This window comes from Phoenix dactylifera, chromosome 7 (assembly GCF_009389715.1).
Source record: "Phoenix dactylifera cultivar Barhee BC4 chromosome 7, palm_55x_up_171113_PBpolish2nd_filt_p, whole genome shotgun sequence".
In the NCBI taxonomy this organism is placed as follows: Eukaryota; Viridiplantae; Streptophyta; class Magnoliopsida; order Arecales; family Arecaceae; genus Phoenix; species Phoenix dactylifera.
In genome coordinates, this window is record NC_052398.1 from 15843712 (window position 1) to 15867142 (window position 23431).

The 23431-nt window shown below is 37.1% G+C and overlaps 1 protein-coding gene across 4 annotated transcripts; it reads right to left on the bottom strand.

Moving 5' to 3' along the window:
- Positions 1–3041: 3041 nt before the first annotated feature.
- LOC103707826 lies at positions 3042–13452 on the bottom strand. Of its 4 annotated transcripts, none has more exons than XM_039128399.1 (7): positions 13401–13452; positions 10579–12359; positions 10214–10465; positions 7597–7677; positions 6244–6400; positions 5690–6162; positions 3042–3255 (listed from the first exon to the last, which is right to left on the bottom strand). In XM_039128399.1, exons 2-7 carry the CDS (start codon positions 11854–11856, stop codon positions 3199–3201), a joined length of 2298 nt encoding a protein of 765 aa, XP_038984327.1. In that variant the 5' UTR covers positions 11857–12359; positions 13401–13452; the 3' UTR covers positions 3042–3198. The 4 variants fall into 4 exon arrangements, with proteins under 4 accessions (XP_038984327.1, XP_038984326.1, XP_008790717.2 ...); XM_039128398.1 differs by having other exon boundaries at positions 6244–6403; XM_008792495.3 differs by lacking the exon at positions 13401–13452 and adding an exon at positions 13206–13392 and having other exon boundaries at positions 6244–6403.
- Positions 13453–23431: the final 9979 nt, after the last annotated feature.

The window sequence follows — 23431 nt, forward strand, 5'->3', positions numbered from 1 at the left end:
TAAAGATAATTTGTTTTTCCTAAGAGAAAGGGAGCTGGGAGAAATATGGATACTACAATTATTGATGTCTAGATTTTTGAGATACAATCATCCAAGAAGCTTTGGTTGCTAAAGAGAGTTGTATGATAACCAGGACAGGTCTTAGTCCATAATTTATTTAAAGGCATTTATGAACTTTATTTTTGGATAGTAGCTTAGCTGTGGCCACAGCCTAATGCCTTGCTAGGCATAAGATGGAGGTTTTAAAGTTTGCCTTTTCTCCTACAAAAGCAAAAATTTTCTTCCATACAAATTACTACCATTAATTATATGATTGGCTTTCCAGTAACTTTCAAATACAACATTGTTTTATGGTCCTACAATATATACACAAATTCATTTTGAGTGCTCCAACTACCTGTCAGTTTCTAGGAGTGCCTATTTGAAATTACCCTTTTGTTAATTATGATTTTTAAAGGAGAAGGAAGGGAAGTTCCATATATTATGCAACCACATTGACAACATATATATTCCTCATAGAATTAATTAACAACCGCATATAATTCATCATTAAGAACTCAAGTTAATAATTAATTATACAAATTTATCATAAAACAATACTAGCTAGTTTCTTGAAATCGAGGATTGGAGCGGGTTGACAAACATATAGTACTAATTTTAGTTTGGTCAAATTTCGAACTGAACACTACTTGGTTGATATTTGACCTCCTACCCTCTTGAGTAGATCCAAAATATGATCTTATCCAAAGAAAACGAGGATAAAGTGAGTATTTCAAAGCATGTCCATCTACAACCTATAAGTTACTCTCTCTCTCTCTCATGGGCAGACAAATACGAAGATGAGTGAAAGCCTAGCCAAATAATGGAGCAAAGGTTGAATGAATCCAGTCTTTTATATAAATATGAGAGATTTTACCACCTTGCTGGTTAGCACTATTGAAAATTAAATTAATTTTTTATTTAAAATTCTTGATTAAAATAGTAATATATTCGTTTTATTATCAAAAAATAATATTTTTTTGTCAATCATCGCAGCTAGTGTACCAAAGTTATCATTTTGCATGACCTTGCCTTTCTACTTTCATAAATGAATTCACTCTAGTATCATGCAACTATGGATGTCATCTGCCTCCAAAAAGAGTCAATTTGAGGTAACCCCAAAAATGACAATTAATTATGAGAAAGAGAACCTATCTCGTTGTTGGTTAATTTGAGTGTGGCTCGGAGGATTTTAGCTAAACACTCAGATCCATTGTGGGCTGTCCATGTCAAAAGGACAGATGTTTTGGATTCATTATTGGTCTCGTTCAGATCAACCATTTGTAATTATCTGACATGGCTCAATTAGGTTTGAACCATGATCCAATTGCAACCCTAGATGCTCAATTATTTTTTTTTTTATAGATGAATGTTGATAAATGTTGCAAGTGTGCTTAAGGACATCTAACTCAAAAGAAAAGTCGAACCGACGGATTATGCTGGATCTAAGATAAAGATCCAGTTCACCAACCAAGCCATGGCCAAGTCTTGGAACAAAAATTATACGGGGTGGGTAGCAGAGAAAGAAATATAGGATGGGCTCCTTATTTTGTCATGTTTCTCTTTATGCCCATCTTAAAGAAGAAATCCAAAAGTTAGGAATTTCTACTAACGGAGTCGTCAGTCCTATGATTTGAAAAAAAAAAAAGAAAAAAAGAAAAAAAAATCACGCACTGCATCCTCTTTCTTTCTCGTCAAATCTTTCCATCCATCCTCTTCCTTGTCAAGCCATCTCTTCCGTCCGTTAGATCTCCCTTCTCCTTTCCAAGTCCCTTTCTCCGCCAAATCTCTCTCTTTCTAGGATCTTTGCACTTAAGAGCTCATAGAATCTAAGAAATGGTATGTATATAATTTTTTAATATTAAATAAAACTAGAAAACCATATACTTTGTACTGGTACCGATGAACACCATATTCTGAAAGTTGTATATCAATTTACCTAAAGTGTGCATTAGTTTGCTAGATAACTAATTTGCTTGGTGTATGTATAATCTTGCCATGTATTTATATAAGTAAAAAGTACTCTAAAAACCGTGTATTGATTTACTTGGATGTGTATATTAGATCACTGTTGGTGTATCAAAGAAGCTTGCAGTATATATTAGAAAGTAGATAAGTGTATATCACCTAGCCATGTAGTGTGTACTAGTGAACATAATGTTCCAAAAACTATATATCAATTTACTTGAAGGTATGTATTAGATTGCTAGATAACTAATTTTCCAAGTGAGTCTTACCTAGTGATGTACTATGTACTGGCAAACACCGTGTTCTAAAACTTGCGTACCGTGTTCTAAAACTTGCGTATCGATTTACCTAAAAAGTGTGCATTAGCTTGCTAGATAACTAGTTTGCTTAGTATGTATCACCTAGCCATATAGTGTGTATCGGTAAAAAGTATGTTCGATAAATGAGAAAAAAAAAATCACAAGTGATTTCCAATCTTTTTTTGGTTTTTTAATCATGAAATTGACAACTCCATTAGTAGAAAGAGTTATTGACTTTTGAGTTCTTCTTCAAGATCAGTATTAGGGGAAACATGGCAAAATATGAAGCCTGCCCCATAATTTCTTCTCTGGTGCCCATCCCATATGATTTTTTGTATCGTCTTGACTCCCCACAAGACCCAATTTAATTAAATATAAACCAATAAATATATAATGTTCTAAAGGCCATCTAGACAACAAACAATTTAACAAAATCAATTTAAAGACTTTTGAAGGTCACGATCTCCTCGAAGTGATCAAGCATCTCTTCTGCTTTCTATTTTCTCTATTTTTTATTTTCTTTTGCTCAAAATTCTATTTTGACAGGAATTAGGTTTCTCTCGGTTTCTCATTTAGAGAACTAGGTGCCGACCAGCTTTGCTACCAGATGTGGCCTTAGCAAAACTCAAGCTATGCACTTAGGATATAATCACTATAGATGAATAGCAGAAGCAATAAACTAGCCTGCAAACTTGCCTTGGTAACCATCTCGGACGAGAATAAAATTCAAGCAAATGCCAAGAACACCAGGATGTGGGGATTAACTGATCACTAAAGAAAGAAAATTCTTTACAGATTGGTAGAGAGATGGTAAATAACAAGATGTCCGAGGGAGATGAAGGTATGTGCAGTTCACCAGGGCCGAGACAGCCATGCAGGATAATAAACCCTGTCAGTTGCTTATGTTGAAGTACTTTGGATCATTTGGAAAATGGTGCTCCACCCGTAGCTGCCCACCAACAAAAGCTTTATATGAGGAAACCAGATCTAAAGAAAGTACAGCACCTCAAGTTCATGAAACCACGATAAAGCTCCAATCAATATGTGGAACATATAATAAGAAATAGCAGAGAAATCAGTCATCCATGCAAGACAATGTGGGTGGTTCACAGATAAATTGCATCGTGCAATCACAATAAGATTGTAATCCAACCTCGTAGTTGGAAGATGAAGCACCTAAACCTAAGCAAGAAGCCTCATACATATATGCCCAATAACAGAGCTCAGCAGGAATAAAGGTCATTTACAATATTCATTAACCTTTAGAAGGATTTGTAATGGAAATCATTCTTTGGAAGCCCAGTTTAACAAGGAGCACCAGTTAGGTAGAATTGCAAATTTTGATATAAGAGATGGGAAATGACAAGAGAGAGGTTTGGAACAATTCTATCGAACAGCAGTTAAAGCTTCAGAAGAACTCAGAAAGAACTAGAATGCAAATGTGCAACGACCTGATATTACTGATCTCAGTCGCTTCATTAAAGAATTCATATTCAGAAACCTCACTGCTAAATCCAACTCTAGCTTCAGCAGATAAATAGCATCAGCAAAATAACTACATGGCCAGGGATTAGTAAAGCATAGCAGCCTTCGTAGCCTAGCAGGGCATGTCTGGGTTAAACATGCAGGCTGTTAATCATATGATAACAGGACTTGGCACCAAAACTATCATTTTCAACATCTTATCTACTCAGCAAACAATAATTTAAAGTGGAACAGGTATGAGCTTGTCCTGAAAATCACTATTTACAGTAATGGGGCAGAACTTCAAGTGAATGAAATCATGCACAGAAGAAGAGGTAAACCCTAAAACATCAGATTTACTTGAGACAATTTCAACCACCAGAATTTTAATAGTGACTTATAGCAATAACAGTCAAGTTTCAACAACCATCCTAATGTCTTTGCCCTAATATGTTTGAAGGTTAAAATAATTCTCACAACAAAATGGTTGTATCCAAGGAAAACAAGCCACATAAAAAAATATAAGGCAATAAATGATAGACCTACAGCATTCCATATAGAAAATGGATTCCTAACCAGCTCAAATTAACTAAGAAACCATATTCCACCGCTGTCAGGAAGATGAAGCATATGGTGGCTGGGGTTTGGCTCTAGCAGGAAGATCAAGCATATGTCTGATCACAGATTGGTGAGAGAATTTAACTTAAAGTTCTTGCTATTATTGAAAACCTGGTGATGCTAGATATACCCAAAAACCAAGAACACTGATTTTTTTATACAATTTCCAAAATGCCTAAGATGTAACAGTTAAACGACTGAAGATTTCTTAAATATTCATCAATATAAGGAACACGTATCTGGTTTGATTGGATTAATGGTCTGGATGTACTCAAATCTTCTATTTTTGTCAATGTGTAATAAAGTAGATAACGATTGATAATGTTGATTTGTGATTGCACTTTTGGTTTAGTACTAGATGACCCACCATAAATATTAGCAATCCATCTTCGATCCACCATATGCATAAATAAAATTCCTCTAGAATACTAGAATACTTCTGAGGATTTCAAATAGAATATGATTGGGGGTGTTAATTCTTAATTTGAATACCATTACATGTTTTGAATCAACATAATGCTACACTAACCTAATGGAGTAGATGAGTAAGTCCCATCTTGGTCCCCAGTGCACTCCAAAAACAACCAAGGCTTTGACAACATTTTATTTGCGAATACAGGGATCAGATAATAAATCTCAAGGTGAAACATAATTTACTGCTCGCTAGTCAACCATTGTTGTCAGAAGACCATAGTACAATGAAATGACAGTTTGTTTGATAGACACACACACACACACACACACACACACACACACACACACACACACATATATATATATATATATATATAAAATCCTGACTAATGAACCATAATTCCACAGAACAAGCATTCAGATTGTAGTCTCTATCACCTTCCATGATATAATGACGGAAACAAGGATATAATAATTCCCATACTTGCATGTTGTAATCAAATTCAGAAATATTTGTTCATCTAGTACTCATGAAATGCATGATTCATGAACAAAGCATATCAGTTAACAAGAATTCACAGGTTGACATTGGGACTGAAAACAAAAGCAGCAAAGAGTAGCAACATTTCAGTCTACATATATGTTATAGACATGAGCACTCATGATAGTAAATCAAAAAAATTTGACAATTAAAAGTGTCAAAGATGTTTCATTATTCATATAGAATCCAAAGTATACATATGTCAAAAAAATTACAACTATGCGTGTCTAGGACAGAAACCTAGAAGTCCAAGTGCAACTGGTCATATTGTCCGAAATACAAAACATACAGTGGTAATATGTACAAGTCATAAGAGGTTACATTACCAAAAATTTTAGTTCCGTACCTTGCCCTCATCTGCATCTGAATGACGTTGAGGAAACACAACTCTCAGATCATTGTACAAATAAAAGCATCGCTCCTCCTTATTGTCCATGTTCTTTGTTTGTGGTACCAAAGAAGAATCAAATTTGCATCTCTGCTTCAACTTTAAAGATTTCCTAGAAGGCAGACATATGAAGCGTAGATGCAGAGCATAACGGAGAACGCCAGCACCAGTTGCATTATTATTGATTTTTGAAGAGCTATTAACATATTTCCTGCTAGTTAAATGGCACATATCCAATTGACTAAAGTTATCAATTTTTTGAGACTGGCTATTGTTGAATTTAGTACTATTGTTTGCATTCATGACATAATCAAATCCATTTGGTTCTCCAAGACAGTCCTCGGATGAGAAAAATGCCGAGCTTATCTTTTCTATACTTTCTGATTTACTTGCCATGTCATGCTGCTGACTGTCACCATGATGTACACAACCTGTAAAGCCAGGGGATACAGTTTTAATCATAAGAAGTTGTATCCCTGGAAATCATGCTATGTTTGATGTAAATTTCATACGTTCAGCAGGTTTGCTGTTAAACTTGCTATGTACACTTCCACTGGAAACTGGTATATCTTTAGGCCCAATGTTGATGTCATGATTCTTAGCTTCTTCTTTCACTGGATTTGGAGGAGCCAGCGAACAGGCCAGAGTGACCTTCTGACGCATGAATGTCTGCTTCATTTTACAACAAACAGCAAATTGGATCATCTATATAACACATTGAAAATGAATGCCACGTAAATAAAAACTGTTGTCCATATCATTTTTTGGAAATTCAAAAACCAAAATATGGCAAAAACCAGCTGATTTTTCCAAAGGGGTGCAACTAGGAGCATATCAGCAAGGTGCTCCAAACCAAGGTCCAAAAGAGAGCTTGACCTTGAGTCTTACACCTGAGTTCATAGTTTTCCACTTCAAGAGTGTGACACTCATGTATTTAATTATAGAAAACTGGAATAATTGATATAAAGACCAGATCTAAAATTTGCTATTAATTATTCCCTGATTGCATATAAAGTTTTAAATTTTTTGATGCAAAAATTATTAGAAATAATTATGCATAGTGATGCAGTTTGAGCATAGTTCCTCAGGCACCAGGTTAACCATTTATTTGTATGCTTCATCTCATATATGTCTTCTTCCGAGCAGGTTTAACCATTTATTTGTATGCTCCATGTCATAAATATCTTCTTCTGCTCAGGACGTGTCAGTTCCTAGTACTGAAGATATCAGAAAGGTAAGCAGCTTAACTACTTAAAGGCCAGCCATAAGATCCTGTTGATTGTATATCAAAATAAAGATGGAACAGATAAATTAACCTTTGGATCGTACATTGACATTGTTTCCATTCTCAAAATCAGGTCTCCTGAACCAGATAATTCTCCATAAAATTTGAAAGGAACTTTTATACTGAATTTATTAATCTACATGAAAGCGATCAAGGATTGCAGTACAAATGCCATTATAGTAATTCTGGATACCCTTGGGCTTACGCTATTGTCGATATCTATGTGTAGAGACATCTAAAATGGCTCATTGACTTCATGGACCTTATGGACCTTGTGAATGAGGCTCCATACATTTTTATTGACCTAAGCATTTTCTTCCAGGTAACATGTACCTGCTGCCCAAGCAGAATTTTGGATCCCTCAGTCTCGCCTTCTTGTTTCAGATTGTTAATGAACTATTTCTTGGGATACCCTTCTTTCTTGTAATTAGACATAAAATATTTCACAAAGTTATAGCTTGTTGATATTCTAAGGTGAAAATGGTACTCAAGCTTTATCGATTACCAGTCCTCTAAGCAACTGTGAAACAAAAGCACAAGCTCTGACACAAGTATTGCGGGAGTAATACATTGTCCATACCTTTGTCCCAGCAGGCATATCACTCAAATCATAGTTGCAAAAGAATGTGTGCAGAGGAGTCATTTCTGGGTTGCTAAGAACCTGTTAGAACCAACACATCAGAATATGAAATCTCAAACACATATTATATCTTCTCCACTTTTAGAAACTATATATTAATTTATTCAGCCGTAAACAGCTTATGGTGAGAAACCAACCAACTCAGACCCTAAGAATGCAGTATTACTGTCAGGAATCAATAAGAAACAATACAGAGGACAAAACCATTCCATGCACCCTAAGAAAATAAGTATGCAGTGTAGTTCCAACTTCAATTAGAGACATGACATGCACAGCACTACTTAAAAATTTGTCTAACATCAATTCGAGAATACACAGTACCATCTCTGAGTCAGTGTGCAATGTCTTGAAGTTGAAGGCATGGTTTACGAAAAAGCCGTACAACTTTGCAACAATATTAAACAAGCATAATAGGTCAGTTGTTCCAATTTCAAAGCCTCAATAAGGGGAAAAAGTTCCAGTTCTTATTCAGGAATGCAAACCAATGGAAAAGGATGAAATTAATGTTCACCTAGTAGTGTATTACTTGGATGACAAAATTGTTTTCTAAACCCTTCCCTATCCTAGAATATACCAATCCTGGTTAATTTAAAGCCACCAAACCCATCAATGGTGTTGATTGTGAATTCTAGTAATAGATGCCGACTTTTGCCTCAAAACCCCAAGGTTTTACTAACTAGTTTCAGTAACCATACCAGTACCTAACTGGTACACCCATACCAGTACCCAACTGATACACCCCATACGAAGTGTTGGTATCGTACATTACATCCCTTGGTGCCAACAGTTGGTAGGGGAGGCGTACTGGGTACTGGTTCCCTTCCTATACATTAAGGGACGGCTTGTGCCAGCCAGTATGGTCTGGCTAAGGTAAAACTTGTCAGACACTGCAAAACAAAGATGGCGAATTGAAGCCCAAGCAGAATGCAATATACTGCTTCTTTCCTCTCTTTATAGGTCATCTCCTTCATCAATGCTATATTCTTCTATCTCTCGCATTCTTCAACATATAGCTTCTTATTTCCCTTGCTATTGATCTCTGTAAGGCACTTATTACAGGAGCAAATTTCTACAGGTTGTGCACAATGTCGGATTGTCCTACTTGTCAAGGAATCATGGACAGAACCAAATTCTATTACCATTATACAAAACCTTTAGTCACTGCATGGTCTCAAAGCAATCATTGAATCAATCCCATTTTTTTTATTTCTTTTTCATCTTTTTATCTTCTTTTCAACCATAAAAGTAAATCTAATTTATTTATTTATTTTACATCTTTTATCTTTGTTTCATTCCGCAAAATGGATCTGATCCAAGAACCAAAAACTTATTCCATCTATCTTCTTTATTCATGACTAATGTCTACATGCATTCCATGTGAAAATCCATAGTTATCAAGACTCTTAGTTCCAAAAACACAAGATTTCCACGATTCAAAGTGTTGATTCAGTTCCGAAGGAGTTCATGTATGAGCATGTGCGCCAAAATGGCTTAAAAAACTAATGCTAATGTGTGTTAATCCATCTAATTCTGAAAGAAGGTCTAAATTCTTTATAAGCATGAAAAAAGTCCAACTACTATGGTCTCTCCATGAAAATCATGCGCCGATACTTTTCACAAACTATATTTACTAATAATGATCTGTATCTGAAAAATCATAAGTTGATGCTTTCACAAAGCATATTTACTAACAGTGATTTTTCTGTGAAAATTGCGAGATGATATTTTGAACAAGAAAAGCTTAGTTAATTTCTGGCTTAGCATCCTTGTGTATAACGAATACTCAGTTGTTTGTAGTCACACTTTGTACATAATGTACTGAACATTAGAACTAGTTCGAAGGACTAAAAGCAAGACAGTTTTATGGAGAAATATAGAAAACTCTTTTTCTATTCTGAATTTAATTTCTAGTCATAAGAACAGGTTTGGTGATTTGGTCAAAATGGCTGTTCTATATCCTGGTTATGATATGGAACTATTGTATTCAATGGAAATAATCTGCACACCAACACAATGGAAAGCCCATATTCCTGACATTGCACGATCCTAAGCAAAATTCTGGACAAGTAGGATAGTAAAGATTGCTATTCACATCATGACAGGAAAGCCAAAAGGGAAGTCAGGTTCTAACTACATGATTTTGTGATGGACAACACAAAGCTAGAAGTTTCTTAAGAGCATGGAATTGAAAAAACTTCCTCACAAAAGCTATGAAAATGATTCCTACATTGCAAAATAAAGGCAGAAGAGAGCAATAGGAATTGGAGATATTGCAATACTGGGCAGACCGGAGAGCTAGAATAATAGCCGATACTCCCAAAATGAAAAAGAGACTATTGAGTCCTGAACTAATGTAGAAAGCTGCTAAGAAGCAAATTGGTCTCCCATACTATAAGCCCCTGATTGTTGCACCTTACCAGCATACTGTAATCAGCTAGATTACCGACTACAACTGTCTCACATTGACTGTTAAATTTAAAGCTGTACCAGTTGGATGCATGAGAAGTTGGCCTAACTTGATCACAAATCAAATTTTGAAGGCTAAGAAACCTAGTACCAGTTGGATGCGTCCTTTCATAGGAATGCGCAGGCGACTTTTGGCTGCTCGAGAATCATCATTGCTAAGGCTTCTTCTAAATTTTGGGCCTCTACACTTGTTTGATGACAACCTTCCAGCAAGATCAACTGATGCATAGTATAGCAAGGAGCTATCACCATCAATGCTTGTCACAGCAAAAGGAAGCTTCTGAGATGGTGGCAAAAAGTTCCCTCCAGTGACATTTAGCACAGCCAGAAAACCATCAATTCTCTGCAGAATGGAAAAGTAAGATGTGAGATCAAATAGTTATCTAACTTTGCATCAGAAAGTTGATGCTAATCGATAAACGTCATTGCAGAAACAAAATAAGCTTCATCACAAACCTGACTGACTTTCCCAGACAAGAACCGACCAGATAAGAGAGACTCTTCAAAGGAACCAATCAATGACCTCCTGACTGGAAGCATGGTCAAACTGTTGACATGATTCATGCAATGAGATGCGGGTGCAGACTCAGGACCCCAGTTAAAGCCTATATCCAAGCTTCTTTTAGGGGTAAATGGATCTAATTCCTCATGCAGCATGCCGGTCTCCTTTTCTCTTGTCCCAAAATTATCTTCTGATGCTGTATGTATTGCAGTTCCATTCCCATCACTTGATCCTTTACTGCCCTTTAAAACCGAAAAATCATTTTCAATGTCTTTCGCAATATCCCTGCGAACTCCTGCAATTTTCATTCTTTCAGGCCACTTAGGACCAAGAGGAGAGAAGGAGAGTGGTGGCGAGTGTAACTTTTTTGAAGGAATGGTTATTGCCCTGGAAAAAGGTCTTATCTTTCTTGTTTCTTTGCTCGGATCAAATCCCCAAGCAGATAATTGATGATAGTGGGAAAAGGGCTCCTTGTTTTCAAGCAAAGGGCCATCAGTCAAGACATCACAAGTCGTTCTACTATCATCTAACATGTTCCTCCAATTTGAACATCTAGAGACAGGCCAAACTGGAGCTTCAAAGCAATCAGCATTTCCAATATTGGCTTTCTTGAAATCCTGTGATGAAAAATTACTATGTTTCCTAAATGAGTCAGAGGAATCAATTCTATCATCACCACAAGCAATGTCTAATAGATCACCATGGAATTCCTTATGAAGCATGCTACTCAGAGGAGATAGCAGGCGTTTTCTCGCTTGTTGGCCATGAGGATCAGTTGAAGGATCAGAGCCACCAACAGCTACAGAGGGATGAATTCCATCTACTACCTTGTTATCAAAACCATTAACAGAAGACCCTTCTTGATTGGATTCAAAACCCACAACCCTCATGGCAGGCCACTGAACACTCTGTCCCAAATTCGGAAGTGACCAGCCATTTCTATCCTTAGAATCAATTTTCAGCCCTTGAAAGATTCCCGCACTATCAATGGCAATTCTACGTTTAAATGACCCTTCTGCTCCTTTTGAAAGTTCCAAAGTGGTTTTCCTCCGAAAATCACTGATGGAGGAGCATGGAAAATCTCCTGAGATCCTGTTATTTGTGCTTCCTCTATGCAACCCATCAAAATCACAGCTGCTTGTACCACCAAAAGAAGGTGGGGTTGAAACAAATGTGCTCAGTGCTGTTGTCAATTCATCAGTTACTTTGGGGGAGACTTGAGGCAAGCCCATTGCAGAAGCTTATAATGCTAATGGCCTGGTGCACTTAAACTTGTTTTCTTGTTCTTTCTCCCTTTCGTTTCTCTAACCTTTGATCACTTGATCTACCCTAGCCTATCTCCCTAAATCGGTGGATTCCTCATTCCAATTTTAACACCATATCTCTTCAATAGATGGAAGTAGAAAAGTACCCCTCATGCTCTTCTCAAACAATCAAAATCTAAAATGGCCAGTCCAATCAAAGCTAAAGAATGAGAACTAGAACTGAGTTTTGATCTATAATTCAACAATGTCTAAATTAGGTTGAGGTAAATTATGTGAGTCTGATGCCTATAAACCTGTAGGCTACATCATTCATAACAAGGCCTTTGTTTCACCAATTACTATCATCGAGCCTCACTTGAAGATAAGACGCAGAATCCACAAGGAATGACAAGTACAAAGCTTCCGACCCCATACCAACTAGGAAGGAGGTGGCGTTGGTTGATAGCAGCTCAAGCAAACCAATCAAAATCCTGGAAAACCAAAACAAGGACAAATCAAAACATAGAGATAAAAGATGCATCTGAGAAAACTCTGAGTTTCATCAAGAACTTAAAGAAATTTGAAGAAGAAAATCAAGTTGTGGCAATTAGGACAATCATCACAAGGTTTCCATTCCCCTTCAAAACATGAAACAAGGGTAAGCTTAAAAATATAATTCATGATTAAAAAGGCAGCAATAACTTCCATCTAGAAAAGTAACTAGGATTCTTCCCCCTAGCTCATGAAGCCCAAATTTGAACAGGACAATTTTTTTTCCCAATCAATATTTGAGAAATTGATCTTGGATACATCCCATAAAACAGGCAAAAAAAAAACATTAAAAACCATAATTATTTTTTTATCTCATTTACACAGGGGAGGAGGGGGTAAAGGACAGCATGAACACAGCATGAACTCCATCGGCTCCTTACTGATTGAACAACATGCGTAACCGACGGAAAAAATTAACAAGAAAAGGCGAAAAAGCCAACATCTTTTTGTACCAATTTGGTTGCTTATAATTTCAAAAAAGTTGTAAAAAATAAATAAATAACAACAAAAAAAAGAGATCACAAATCATCTCGTCTCAGCCGAGAGAAGGCACACTTTTAACAACCAAAACAAATGCATGACACAGCTACCTTTCCTTCATCTATCATCACCTCAAATGAATCAATACAAAATAAATCAACAACTTCGAGCCAAAAAAAAAAAAAAAATCCAAAAATGACGAAAGATAGAAAGAAACTCGGAAGCGAATTCCTTAGAACCGATCAATGAGAAAAGAAGCACTCAAGATGTGCCGTCCATGGCACACTTCCCCGCCAAGATCCCACCTTTCCTCTCTCATCCGCCACCAAACCGAGAAATTACTCCAAGAAAACACGATATGGGGCAAATAAACACGAAAACAGATCATATCCCGCGATTGGGCAGCTCCACCGATGTCCCCAGGCAGCGATCGGAGCATCCCAACAGCTATTTCCTACGTTAATTTCCAGTAAAATCCAGGGAAAAGAGAGACAACCCACCTCCCCTCAGCCCCATAGCTCCCTCTCTCTCTCTCCCCTCCTTTCTTTTCTCTCCTCCAAAACCCATTTATATAACTCTCTCCTCTCTCTCTCTCCCTCTTTCCTCTCTCTTTTCGATGTCCGTAAAAATTTTGCATCGGGCAGCTTACGGTGCGTCGCCAGAACACGGTATCCTAACCGCTGCGTCCAATCAAAATTAAACCACCAATTTGAGGTTGGTTGAACCGGTCTTAAACTGAACCGGGCAGATCAAATTAACGTGCCGCCGTGGTAACAAATCTTGTTTCTCCGTTTTTAATGGCAACGAAAAACTTATTTTTTTATGGAGATTTTGGATATATTCACAGACTGCATCTGTACAAGATAGCTACTAAAATTTTAGATGTAAAGAGGGAAATAATATTTATCTATGCGTTTTGTTCCTTTAACATGATAGTATGGTCAATTTGTGAAATAATTATGAGGTTTTTGAAGGATCTTGGAGGATAACTAGAGAGATTTGTTACTAGGATTTGGATCCATAAGAAGATCGACCAAGCTGATTTGTTTCCAATTTTATAGAGGATTTTTTAATATTTAAATACATTCCTTGGATGTATGAATTAAGAAGGGAAATCGCAAGCATTTCTCAAAGCAATAAATTTAAGTTAATGCTTATGAATATTTAGCCAAATGGTCTAAGTGACATGAAATAAAACTTAATAACTCCTGCAAATTGTATCTGTTCTCTTTGTATTCTGTAAGAAAACAAGTGTAATTCATACTTAGGAAGGGAAGGTATTAGAAATCCAATAACCTTGTGCACTATTTAAATTCTTTTGCTTCTCAATATTTACAATCTTACATTCTCTTATTGAGTCATACTTTGCCAATTAGGAGTTAGATTTTTGGTGTATACGAAGAGTTAGGGCGTCAATATTGCTCATATTTTAAATATTTTTGTTGATAAAAAATATTTTAAAATTTTAATATAGAAGGGTCTTTCTTCACCATATTAGTGTTCTTTTTTTGAATGGTGCATCTTATTAGCTAATATATGGTAGAGAGCCATGATTGTTCCATTAAAGTTATAGCTCAATATGGTAACTCAAAAACCATACAAAGATATGTACTGAAAACTAGCTTTTTTACTTAGGATAACTTTCTCTTTTCCATATATTGTGTAATATTTGGAATCCTTTTTTACTAATAGTGTTATGTTCTGACATTTTTGACAAAGTTGGTGGTGCATCAGAAATATCTACTTGGCTGAATCATTAATTACAGCAGACTTACAAGTTGCAAGAGAATGACCATCGTATTTGTAATTTGATATATTTATATGATGTTTTTTACATAATTGAAACAAACATGGGAGATGAAAGTGATGTCCGAAATCAAGCATGCAAATACTTGTTGATTGAGACCATTAGTTGGTTTTTCCTTTCTTTTTTCATAAGGATTGTTTTCTTTCTTACTCCCTCATATGAAACGAATATCAATGTTGGGAGGTCATATTCCAAAAAAAAAAAAAAAGGACAAGTATTTTTAGTCAAAAAGTTATCAAGTGCGTTCTTCCTAATCAGCCTCTTTGTCAATTCTTTTGAGTGACCAAAAATTTAGCATGTTGATTACCAAAGAAAACCACTTGTGTTACACAGTTCATAGTTTTGAAATCTAGCTAATTTGATGTCAAAGAGGACCTACATGACCATTGACTAGGATGCTTCGAGGTGTGTCATGTTGGATGTCACCAACTTGATTATGTTAACTTTTCTCATTTTTGTTTGAAAGAGAAAGACGGGCCCACCACGTTCAAATATTCAATGTATTAAGCACAAAAGGTCCATTTTCTAAATACTGTGTGCATTAATTTCCAAGCTTAGGCTTCACTAGATCACTCATTAGCAAAAATAAAACCAGGCGGCCACTTTGGGTCACATGAAACGGTCCGGGTCAGCCACTGGAACCAATTAACAACACAGAGATCAGGAGGTACAGCTAGTCTTCCGCACGGAAAGTATGGTTACGTCCATCTCCTGCTCGGCGCCCCTTCACATGCATCATTGAGATTTGAGGGCAACAGAAAAAAAAGGAAGAAAAAGACATTTGTACCCTTAATCACTTCCACCGGGCGCGACCATGGTCCACGATGACGGCAGAGGCCGCGTCTCTCTCCGCCGTCTGATCGGGACGATGGGCCGCCGTTCTCTATCTCTCTCCCTCCCTTCTCGCCCACGGAAAAGGAAAAAAATTGGTTCACACGTGTCGAAGGAAATTGTGGTGGGGAGGGGCCACACGTGGTCTGGGATGGGGTGGGAGGTCACGCGGGGGGCGGGTCCCTAGGAATGTATCTTTTTTCTTTTTTTTTTTTTTTTTTGGTGGTATAACAAGGTCTTATCTGAAATAAATACAGCCAACAAATTTTTTTTAAAAAATTGATAGAGAAAAAAAATAACCACTTGGTTCCTCCAAAATATTCTACTAGAATACTGTATCACGAAAGAAGCTACTCATTGGGGGCCTTCCCAACCAAGCACATGTTCCGTGAAGCTAATGAGGCTGCGGACTGGATGACTGCTTATATAGACAGTCACTCCGATAATATCCTGTGGGCTGGAGATGGGGAGTTGCCTCTGGCACTCCGAGGTATTTTGTTTTTCGATTTTATTAGGTGTATCCAAACTCATCGGGTATGACCCACCCACCTTAGCAAAAAAAAAAAAAAAAAAAAAAAGGCTACTCAGTCAGCCGTACTATTCGTCTTCCGATATATATGAAAAATCCAAAAAAAACTTCATTTTACTAATCTCCATTGATTGCCCGTCCGCCTCGCTGAAGAATTGAAGGCACTTAGAGCACCATATATTGAAGTGTTGAAGGCATTGCTGGCCAAAAGCAAGGCCAACAACTCTCCGGCACCATGTTCAATAAGGAATGGGTCTGAGGCCCGATACAGCGAGGCGGACGGGCAGTCATTGCTCCATGACATACAGAAACTAGTAAAATGGAGGTGGGTGTTCTTATTGAAGCGTTGAAGACAATGACCCACCCATGCACGCTCGCACCAAAATGGGCCCATGACATCCCAAGCGGTCCTACATGTCTTTGGGATCGGGTGTGGATGGAGGCGGGTGTAGTTGCTGTATAGAGAGGCTTTGAAGATGGAGAGAGATTTCTTCCGCTGTGGAAAGTGGTGGATGAGGGTCGTGGACCAGAGGTTTTAAGACCAGGTCCATTTTATTGTGAAGACCGTCCATTGCTTCTTGAATGGGCAACTCGAGGATGGAGATTAGAGAGAATCCTTCAAAAAGGAATGCTGAGATTCATCTTAGAATCCTTCAAGCAGGAATCCTTCAAAAAGGAATGGTGAGATTCGGATACATACATACATACATACATATATATATATATATAAGTTTTTTTGGTTCTTAAAAAGAAACAGTTTGAAAAGGTTCAATTGTATGTATGTATAGATGCTTAGCTTATGAATCGGTCATAGGGTTTTGAGTCAACTCATTCATCACTACCGTTAGAACCCTAAGTAGTCTCATTTTCTCTACCTCAAGCCAAGGATCATAGAGATAGTGTTTCCTTGCCGGTTTCTCAAAAGCAGTATTTTCTAGATGATATAAAACAATAGAATCCCTCTGTATAGCATAATCAAGCTTCTCGTTTAGAAATATTTGGCTCTACATAACATGGGCAACAAAGCTATCCTTCTCAAAGATGCAATTTTGGGGTTGCCTGACCCACCCTCCTAAAAGAGAAGAAGTGGATGGAGAGCTATTCATACAAGAACTATTGCTATTAGACTCTTTCGGTTTCAATGTCAACCCTTGCAACTAGCGATTCAACTAGGTTTACCAAGACACAACCTTGCATATAGCCCACACTTGCGATGGACTCAGTGCAAATACCAAGGTTTCCATTTTGCAATGCTAAGAGTTGCCCAGTCTAAGGACCCCTAAAAAGAATAAAGGGTATATATTCTTAAGTCTTAAATCAAAACACATAGTGATCATTAGCCATGGGGATAGTTTCACACTTAGATTCAAGCATTCTTAAAGTTTTCAACATTTTAGCTAAGAACTCCCTACCCAAATGCTTCCCCACCATTTTTTCCTAAGACCTTTTGGAGATCTTGTAGTTCCCTAGGGGAAAAACCAAAAACTTGATGAAAAGTTGGTCGAGGGCCAACAATTTTCTTATAGTAGAAACTTGATAAATAATACATCTAGGTCTCAATCCTTGTTGGCGCTCTTTCCATCCCGTTCGGATGCGTCACAAAACCTTTTGGCGGAGTCCCATCCAACTGCAGCAGAGAAAAGTGGTAACAAGTTAAATGGCGAGGGTTGGTGCATATAGGAATGCCACGAGCATCAATTCAGCCGAAAAATAATTAAATAAAAGATAAAAAGCAACGTGGATCGAGGTGTTTTGACCTTTAAGGACTTTTGCCACTGTCACATTACTATTCAAAGAAAATAGATAAGTGGTGTAGCACTAGGCTACAGTAGTAAAAGCTATGCTACAACTACTCCTAGGATAGAAATTACGATAGACTAAGATAAGATAGAACGTATTGGATTTTATTATCGAAGGGTTCTTAAAAAATATTATTTTTACTTATTTATACTAACAGATAATAACTGCACACTCTGATATTGCTCCAATATTTGGCCTCCACTCATGACAATTTTGATAAGTGATATCGATTATCTTCCACTACACACGATCGTTAGCACGACCATCCTATACTAATTGTCTGACTAATAATCATATCTCATCGGTTGTAGCTTATCCTGACATAGCTCATATTGGTCGTCCTTTTTATTTCGGCCTATAATACAATTCTTACACTTGGGTGTATCTTTGAGGTTGGTTTAGCTACCTCGGTCTACTCCTATATATTATGGTTAACGATATTCAGGATATGAGCTCTCAGCCTATCCATCAATATCATGATCGAACCCTCCTCCCCACTTGGTGAAATTTATTGCAACCAAATCTATATAGTTCAGCTAGAATCATGTGACCCTCTTTTTCTTTGATTCCATCAAATCTAATCCATGTGGCTCTTCCTCTTAGCCGCTAGCTGGATTGCTGAGATTAGGGGCAAACAACCTCTCTTGGTGTATCAGCATTTTGGTTGTAGCCGGTCCAGATATGAGGTAAACAATACCCCTGCATCTCATCAATTGACAATCTGGAGGGTGATGAAATGTATTTGACATCACATCCATGGGCTTAATTTTGGACTTGGATATCATTCAACTTGGCCGATTTGAAGTTCATGAAGGATTTGGTAGAGGCAATTCTTAAGCTCAAGCAGCAAGTAGAAATCATGGAAGATATGGTGGAAGTAAGACCCATCGCCATGCTTGGCCCCTAACTCATAGGTATGGTGGATACAGCAGTATAGGTTGCTTGCCAACATATAAATCTAGCATGCATGGCTACTAATGATGAGGAGATGATGGTATCCATTAGGGTGGTTCCCTCCAGCCCTCAGGATAGGGATAAGATGCACAGCAGGCAATTTGAGCTACTATTCCCCATCTATCACCTCGAGAGAATGATTGGTTTCAATAACAAGACCATGTGTTGGTATGATTCCACTAACATTTTCCTCAGTAGCCATCTGCAAACCAAGATGGCTGAAGCCTGTCTTGAAGTCGAAAATCAATCTAATATTGACCAAAGCATCATTGCTTTCCTGTCTGATCTGCTCCTAGATTTGCCTGTAGGATCTCTTCCTCATTGCCTTAGTTTGTAGATTATGAGGGCAATACAAGATAAGGTCTGGCCTCTTCCTCATGATAAGCCAAATTCCCAAAGTTGGACTCCCCAAAGACCCCGACATTTCAATGTAAAGATTGGCTAATTGTACTACCATGTACACTAAAAAGTGCTATGGCTTATAGCATCAGCTTTCAATTATAGAAACAAATTTTTCAAGCCATTCCACTTTCACAGCCAAAGATGCAATATATCACTCCAAGAGTGGCCTCAGTATAGCGGCCATTTTTCTATAGGTACTTCCCTAGCTTCTTTTTGCAACAACATGATAGCAGCTATGTAAGGTCCCACCAAAACCAATATGACGATGTCTATGTAGAGTCCCCTCAAATCTACCATAAAGCTTGTTGGCACTCTTTCCATCCCGTATGGATGTGTCGCAAAACCTGTTAGCAAAGACACATTCAAAAGTTATAGAGAAGAATGGTGACAAGCCAAATGGAGAGGGTTTGTACACACGAGTGTGCCACAAGCATGGATTAGTTGGAAAGTGATCAAAGGGGGTTAGAGAGCAGCATGGGTATAAGTGCCTTGATCTTCAAAGACTTTTACCACCATCATAGCACCATTCGAAGGAGATGGATGAGGAGTGTAGCATTAGGCTATGGTAGAAGGGTGTAGCACTAGGCTAACGTAGAGGTATAGTACTGGGCTACAGTAGTAAAAGCTAAATTATAGCTACTCCTAGGATAAATACAATGGTGGATTGAGATAAGATAAAATATATTAGATTTAATTGTCAAAGTGCTCTTACAAAGTACTATTTTCACTTATTTATACTAACAGACAATAACTGCACGCTCTAATATTTGCGCCCACATCCTGGCTTCTACTCCTGACTATTCTGACAACTTATCTTCCACTAGGCACATTCATTAGCACGGTTGCCTTGTACAAACTATCTAACCAATAATCATATCTTATTTGTCTTAAATCATCCTAATATGGCTCATACTAGCCATCTCTTTTATTTCAGCCTATAATAGAAATCTTGTACTTGGGAGTATCTTTGAGATTAGTTCAGTTAGCTCGATCTACTCCTATGTATTATGGTTGATCATGGCCAAGTCACGAGCTTTTTGCCAATTTATCGAACCCTCTTCCACACTTATTGAAATTTATTGCAGTCAAACTCTATCCTAGTTCAGCAAGAGTCATGTGTCTCTCATCTACTCTGATTCCATCAAACATGACCCATGTGGTGCTTACTCTTAGATACCAATTGACGTGCCAAATTGGGGTGTAAACAACCTCTCTTGATGTATTGGCCTTTTGATTGCAGCCGATCTGGATATGGTGTAAATGGTCCTTTAGCTACAAAAGCACACTTCTTCCACCCCATCTAAGCTACCTTCAATTGAATTTGAAAGGTGGAGAAGAATATTCCTTACAACCATCTCCAATTCCAGAATAAAACCTCAGCTATCGATTATCGTGGTTACTTTGCTCACCGTTGCTCCTATTGTCAGCACTTGGCATGCATAGTTGTCGCTCGTTATCATTCATTGAAGCCATCACTTCTATCCTTCCCTTTTCTTAAAGAACCTTTCTCTTGTTGTTGTGGATTAGACATCACATTAACCCATGTTTGCATCCTCAACTCCATGAAAGGTTCACTAGTATATAATGTGTAGCCTTATCTTAGTTCTTATGAAATTTATCAATATTACTTTAGAGCTATGAGATTTATGAATATTTTGAGGTCATGGAAGAAATTGAGCTTATCAAATATTGCCACTTTCTTGAGACTTGGATTCTGGAGCTTATCAACAAAATTGATGATTGTCCAATATATCACGAGACTTGGCATGTCTAGAGCCTACTGATAGGTCTAATGAGTCTTTTTAAACATCCCACAATAGGATCTAGGCTTATTTTTGGATGGGTAGGCTTTGGGGTCTAAAAGGTTATGGTCTTGTTGGGAAAGTACTACCCAACTAGATAGCAACCTTATATTCCTGTTTGGTTTATAAATAAACCCTAAAGAAGTGTCTAATAAGAATTTATTCGTGATTTTATTCTTACTTCAGTCCTCATACCTATAATCGGTCAATAGGAACATAACCACTGTATCTTGAAAAATATATATAATATATACAACCAGGGGAGGCAAAAAAGTTTGGTCCATGTCATGGGAGAGATTTATTTCTCTCATTTTTTTCAGCAAACCTTTATTCAGCCATTCTTGACCATCCAATTAAACCACATTTTCAGCTATTTTAATTTATTCTAGATTTCCAAACCAACAAATTTTAGACCTGTTCTTGAAAAAAAATGATTAAAGTAGAATACAGAAGAATGAAAAGGAATGAAAGAACTTACTTTGGTTCTAATCACTAACCAAATGGGGCCTGTATTTGCTAAAGTCTATGTTGAATAATTAGAATCATCCATTGCCTACACAATTGTCTATGAGTATCATGAGAACATGTAAGCATTATGTCTTGAGTTGGGTCAACCATTCATCCTATCAGGAAAATGCCTGTTATTGAGGAAAAAGAAAAAGAAAAAGCCAAAAAGAAAGGATGGTTTTTTTCTGCTAGGTAGGCCATGTTTTTTTGGAAACAAAGGACTCAGAGTGGTCAATATTATAGTCCTGAGTTTTGTTGTCATTCTTGAAAACCTTTTTGTTGGACACACACAGCTATATGTAGCAAAGTCTAGTCTATCTTAATCCCTCATAGTCCCTCCTACCAATTCAAAGGCATCTTCATTTGTTACATGGTTCCTTTCAGAAATTTGTTTCCTACTGAAACTTTATCTGATTCTTTTATACCCAATACTAGTTAAAACTTCCACTTGATTTGGTATAAGCTTGTGACGGTATAACCCCTTCAATTCAGGTGCCTCTGCTAGGTTTCCTTCAGATTAATAGCATAAGTCTCATTTGAAAGTTAACATTATAGTGATCAGTGGTGGTTGAAAGAAGTGGAGAACCAAAATATCTTTGATTCTTTAATATTTTTCTTTTCTTCCTACTGAATTTATTGGATCTAGCAAGTAATTAGAATCTGGATTGCTGTTTTGAACTGTTCAATGGGGAAAGGCCAGGAGAGCTTTTAATCTCATTGCTTTGCTTTTCTTTGGTTATTGGACCATTAAAGATGGGAAGCTGAGCAGCCTTAGTTGTTTGATCATGCATGGTGCCTCTTTTCTTATACTACTTCTGCTATTGTTTATTTTGTTAATGTCTTGTTTTATTTGATATGCGATTAGATTGGAAGAAAAAATGGGTTGCAAATCTAAAATATGAAAATTATGCTGCAAATCTCAAATTTTTAATAGGCTCATTGCCTAATATATTCAAAACCATGAGCTAGCTTGTTAATCCCCTTGTCCAATGGGTTATACCAACAGAATATGCCCATCATTTTCTGACACAATTATCTTAGATGCCTGATTGATGTCAAAGATAAGATAGCAAGCTTGTTCCACTTATCATGTAAGGATCTAAGCAGAGTGAGTCAGGCATTGTCCACTTTTTTGCTTTCCCTTTTTAGCAACCAAATAAAGCCTTGACATGCAAGATATACCACGATGGATGATCCAATTTAAGACACCCAACACCTGCAAGTGCACCCTTATGCATTCTTGTACCTCATGTTTGTTACACACAAATTTTTTTTGATTAAGATTCGGAGTTCATAATTTCTTTCATCTCTCTAGTCCTGTTAGAAAGAAGCATTCAATTATTGTTATGCTTAAGTACATTGTATTAGCCTTCATACAACATTAATCTGGATTGAGTCGCTTGAGTGTACTAGTTTTAGACATTATGTGTCATTTGTGATGTCAAGTTTATCAAAAATCGCATATCTTAGTTCTAGGAAATTTTAGTAACTGCTCTTGGTTAACTCAATCCAACATAATCCCTGACATGAACTAAATTGGTCATTTTTTGTAGATCGGTTGACTCAAGTCCACCATGATCCCTGACATGAATTGAATTGGCTATCGTTTAAAAACCAATGAATCAAGTTTATTTATCTGCAAATGAATCGACCCAATCTCTATAATAGGGCTTGATAGAAATTATCAGTAATATTTCCTTCCTAAGAACACTCATATCTTTGACCTAACACACATATACACACACAAATGTAAGATACACACATAGATACAGACATACGTACGTACGTACATAAATACAGCTCACTTTGCTCTAAAAAAATGAGAACCCTAGTTCAATGGTCTTCCTTCAGGTCCACTAGAAATCCGCCCGGATCTAACGCCCCACTCTCCATTTGTCC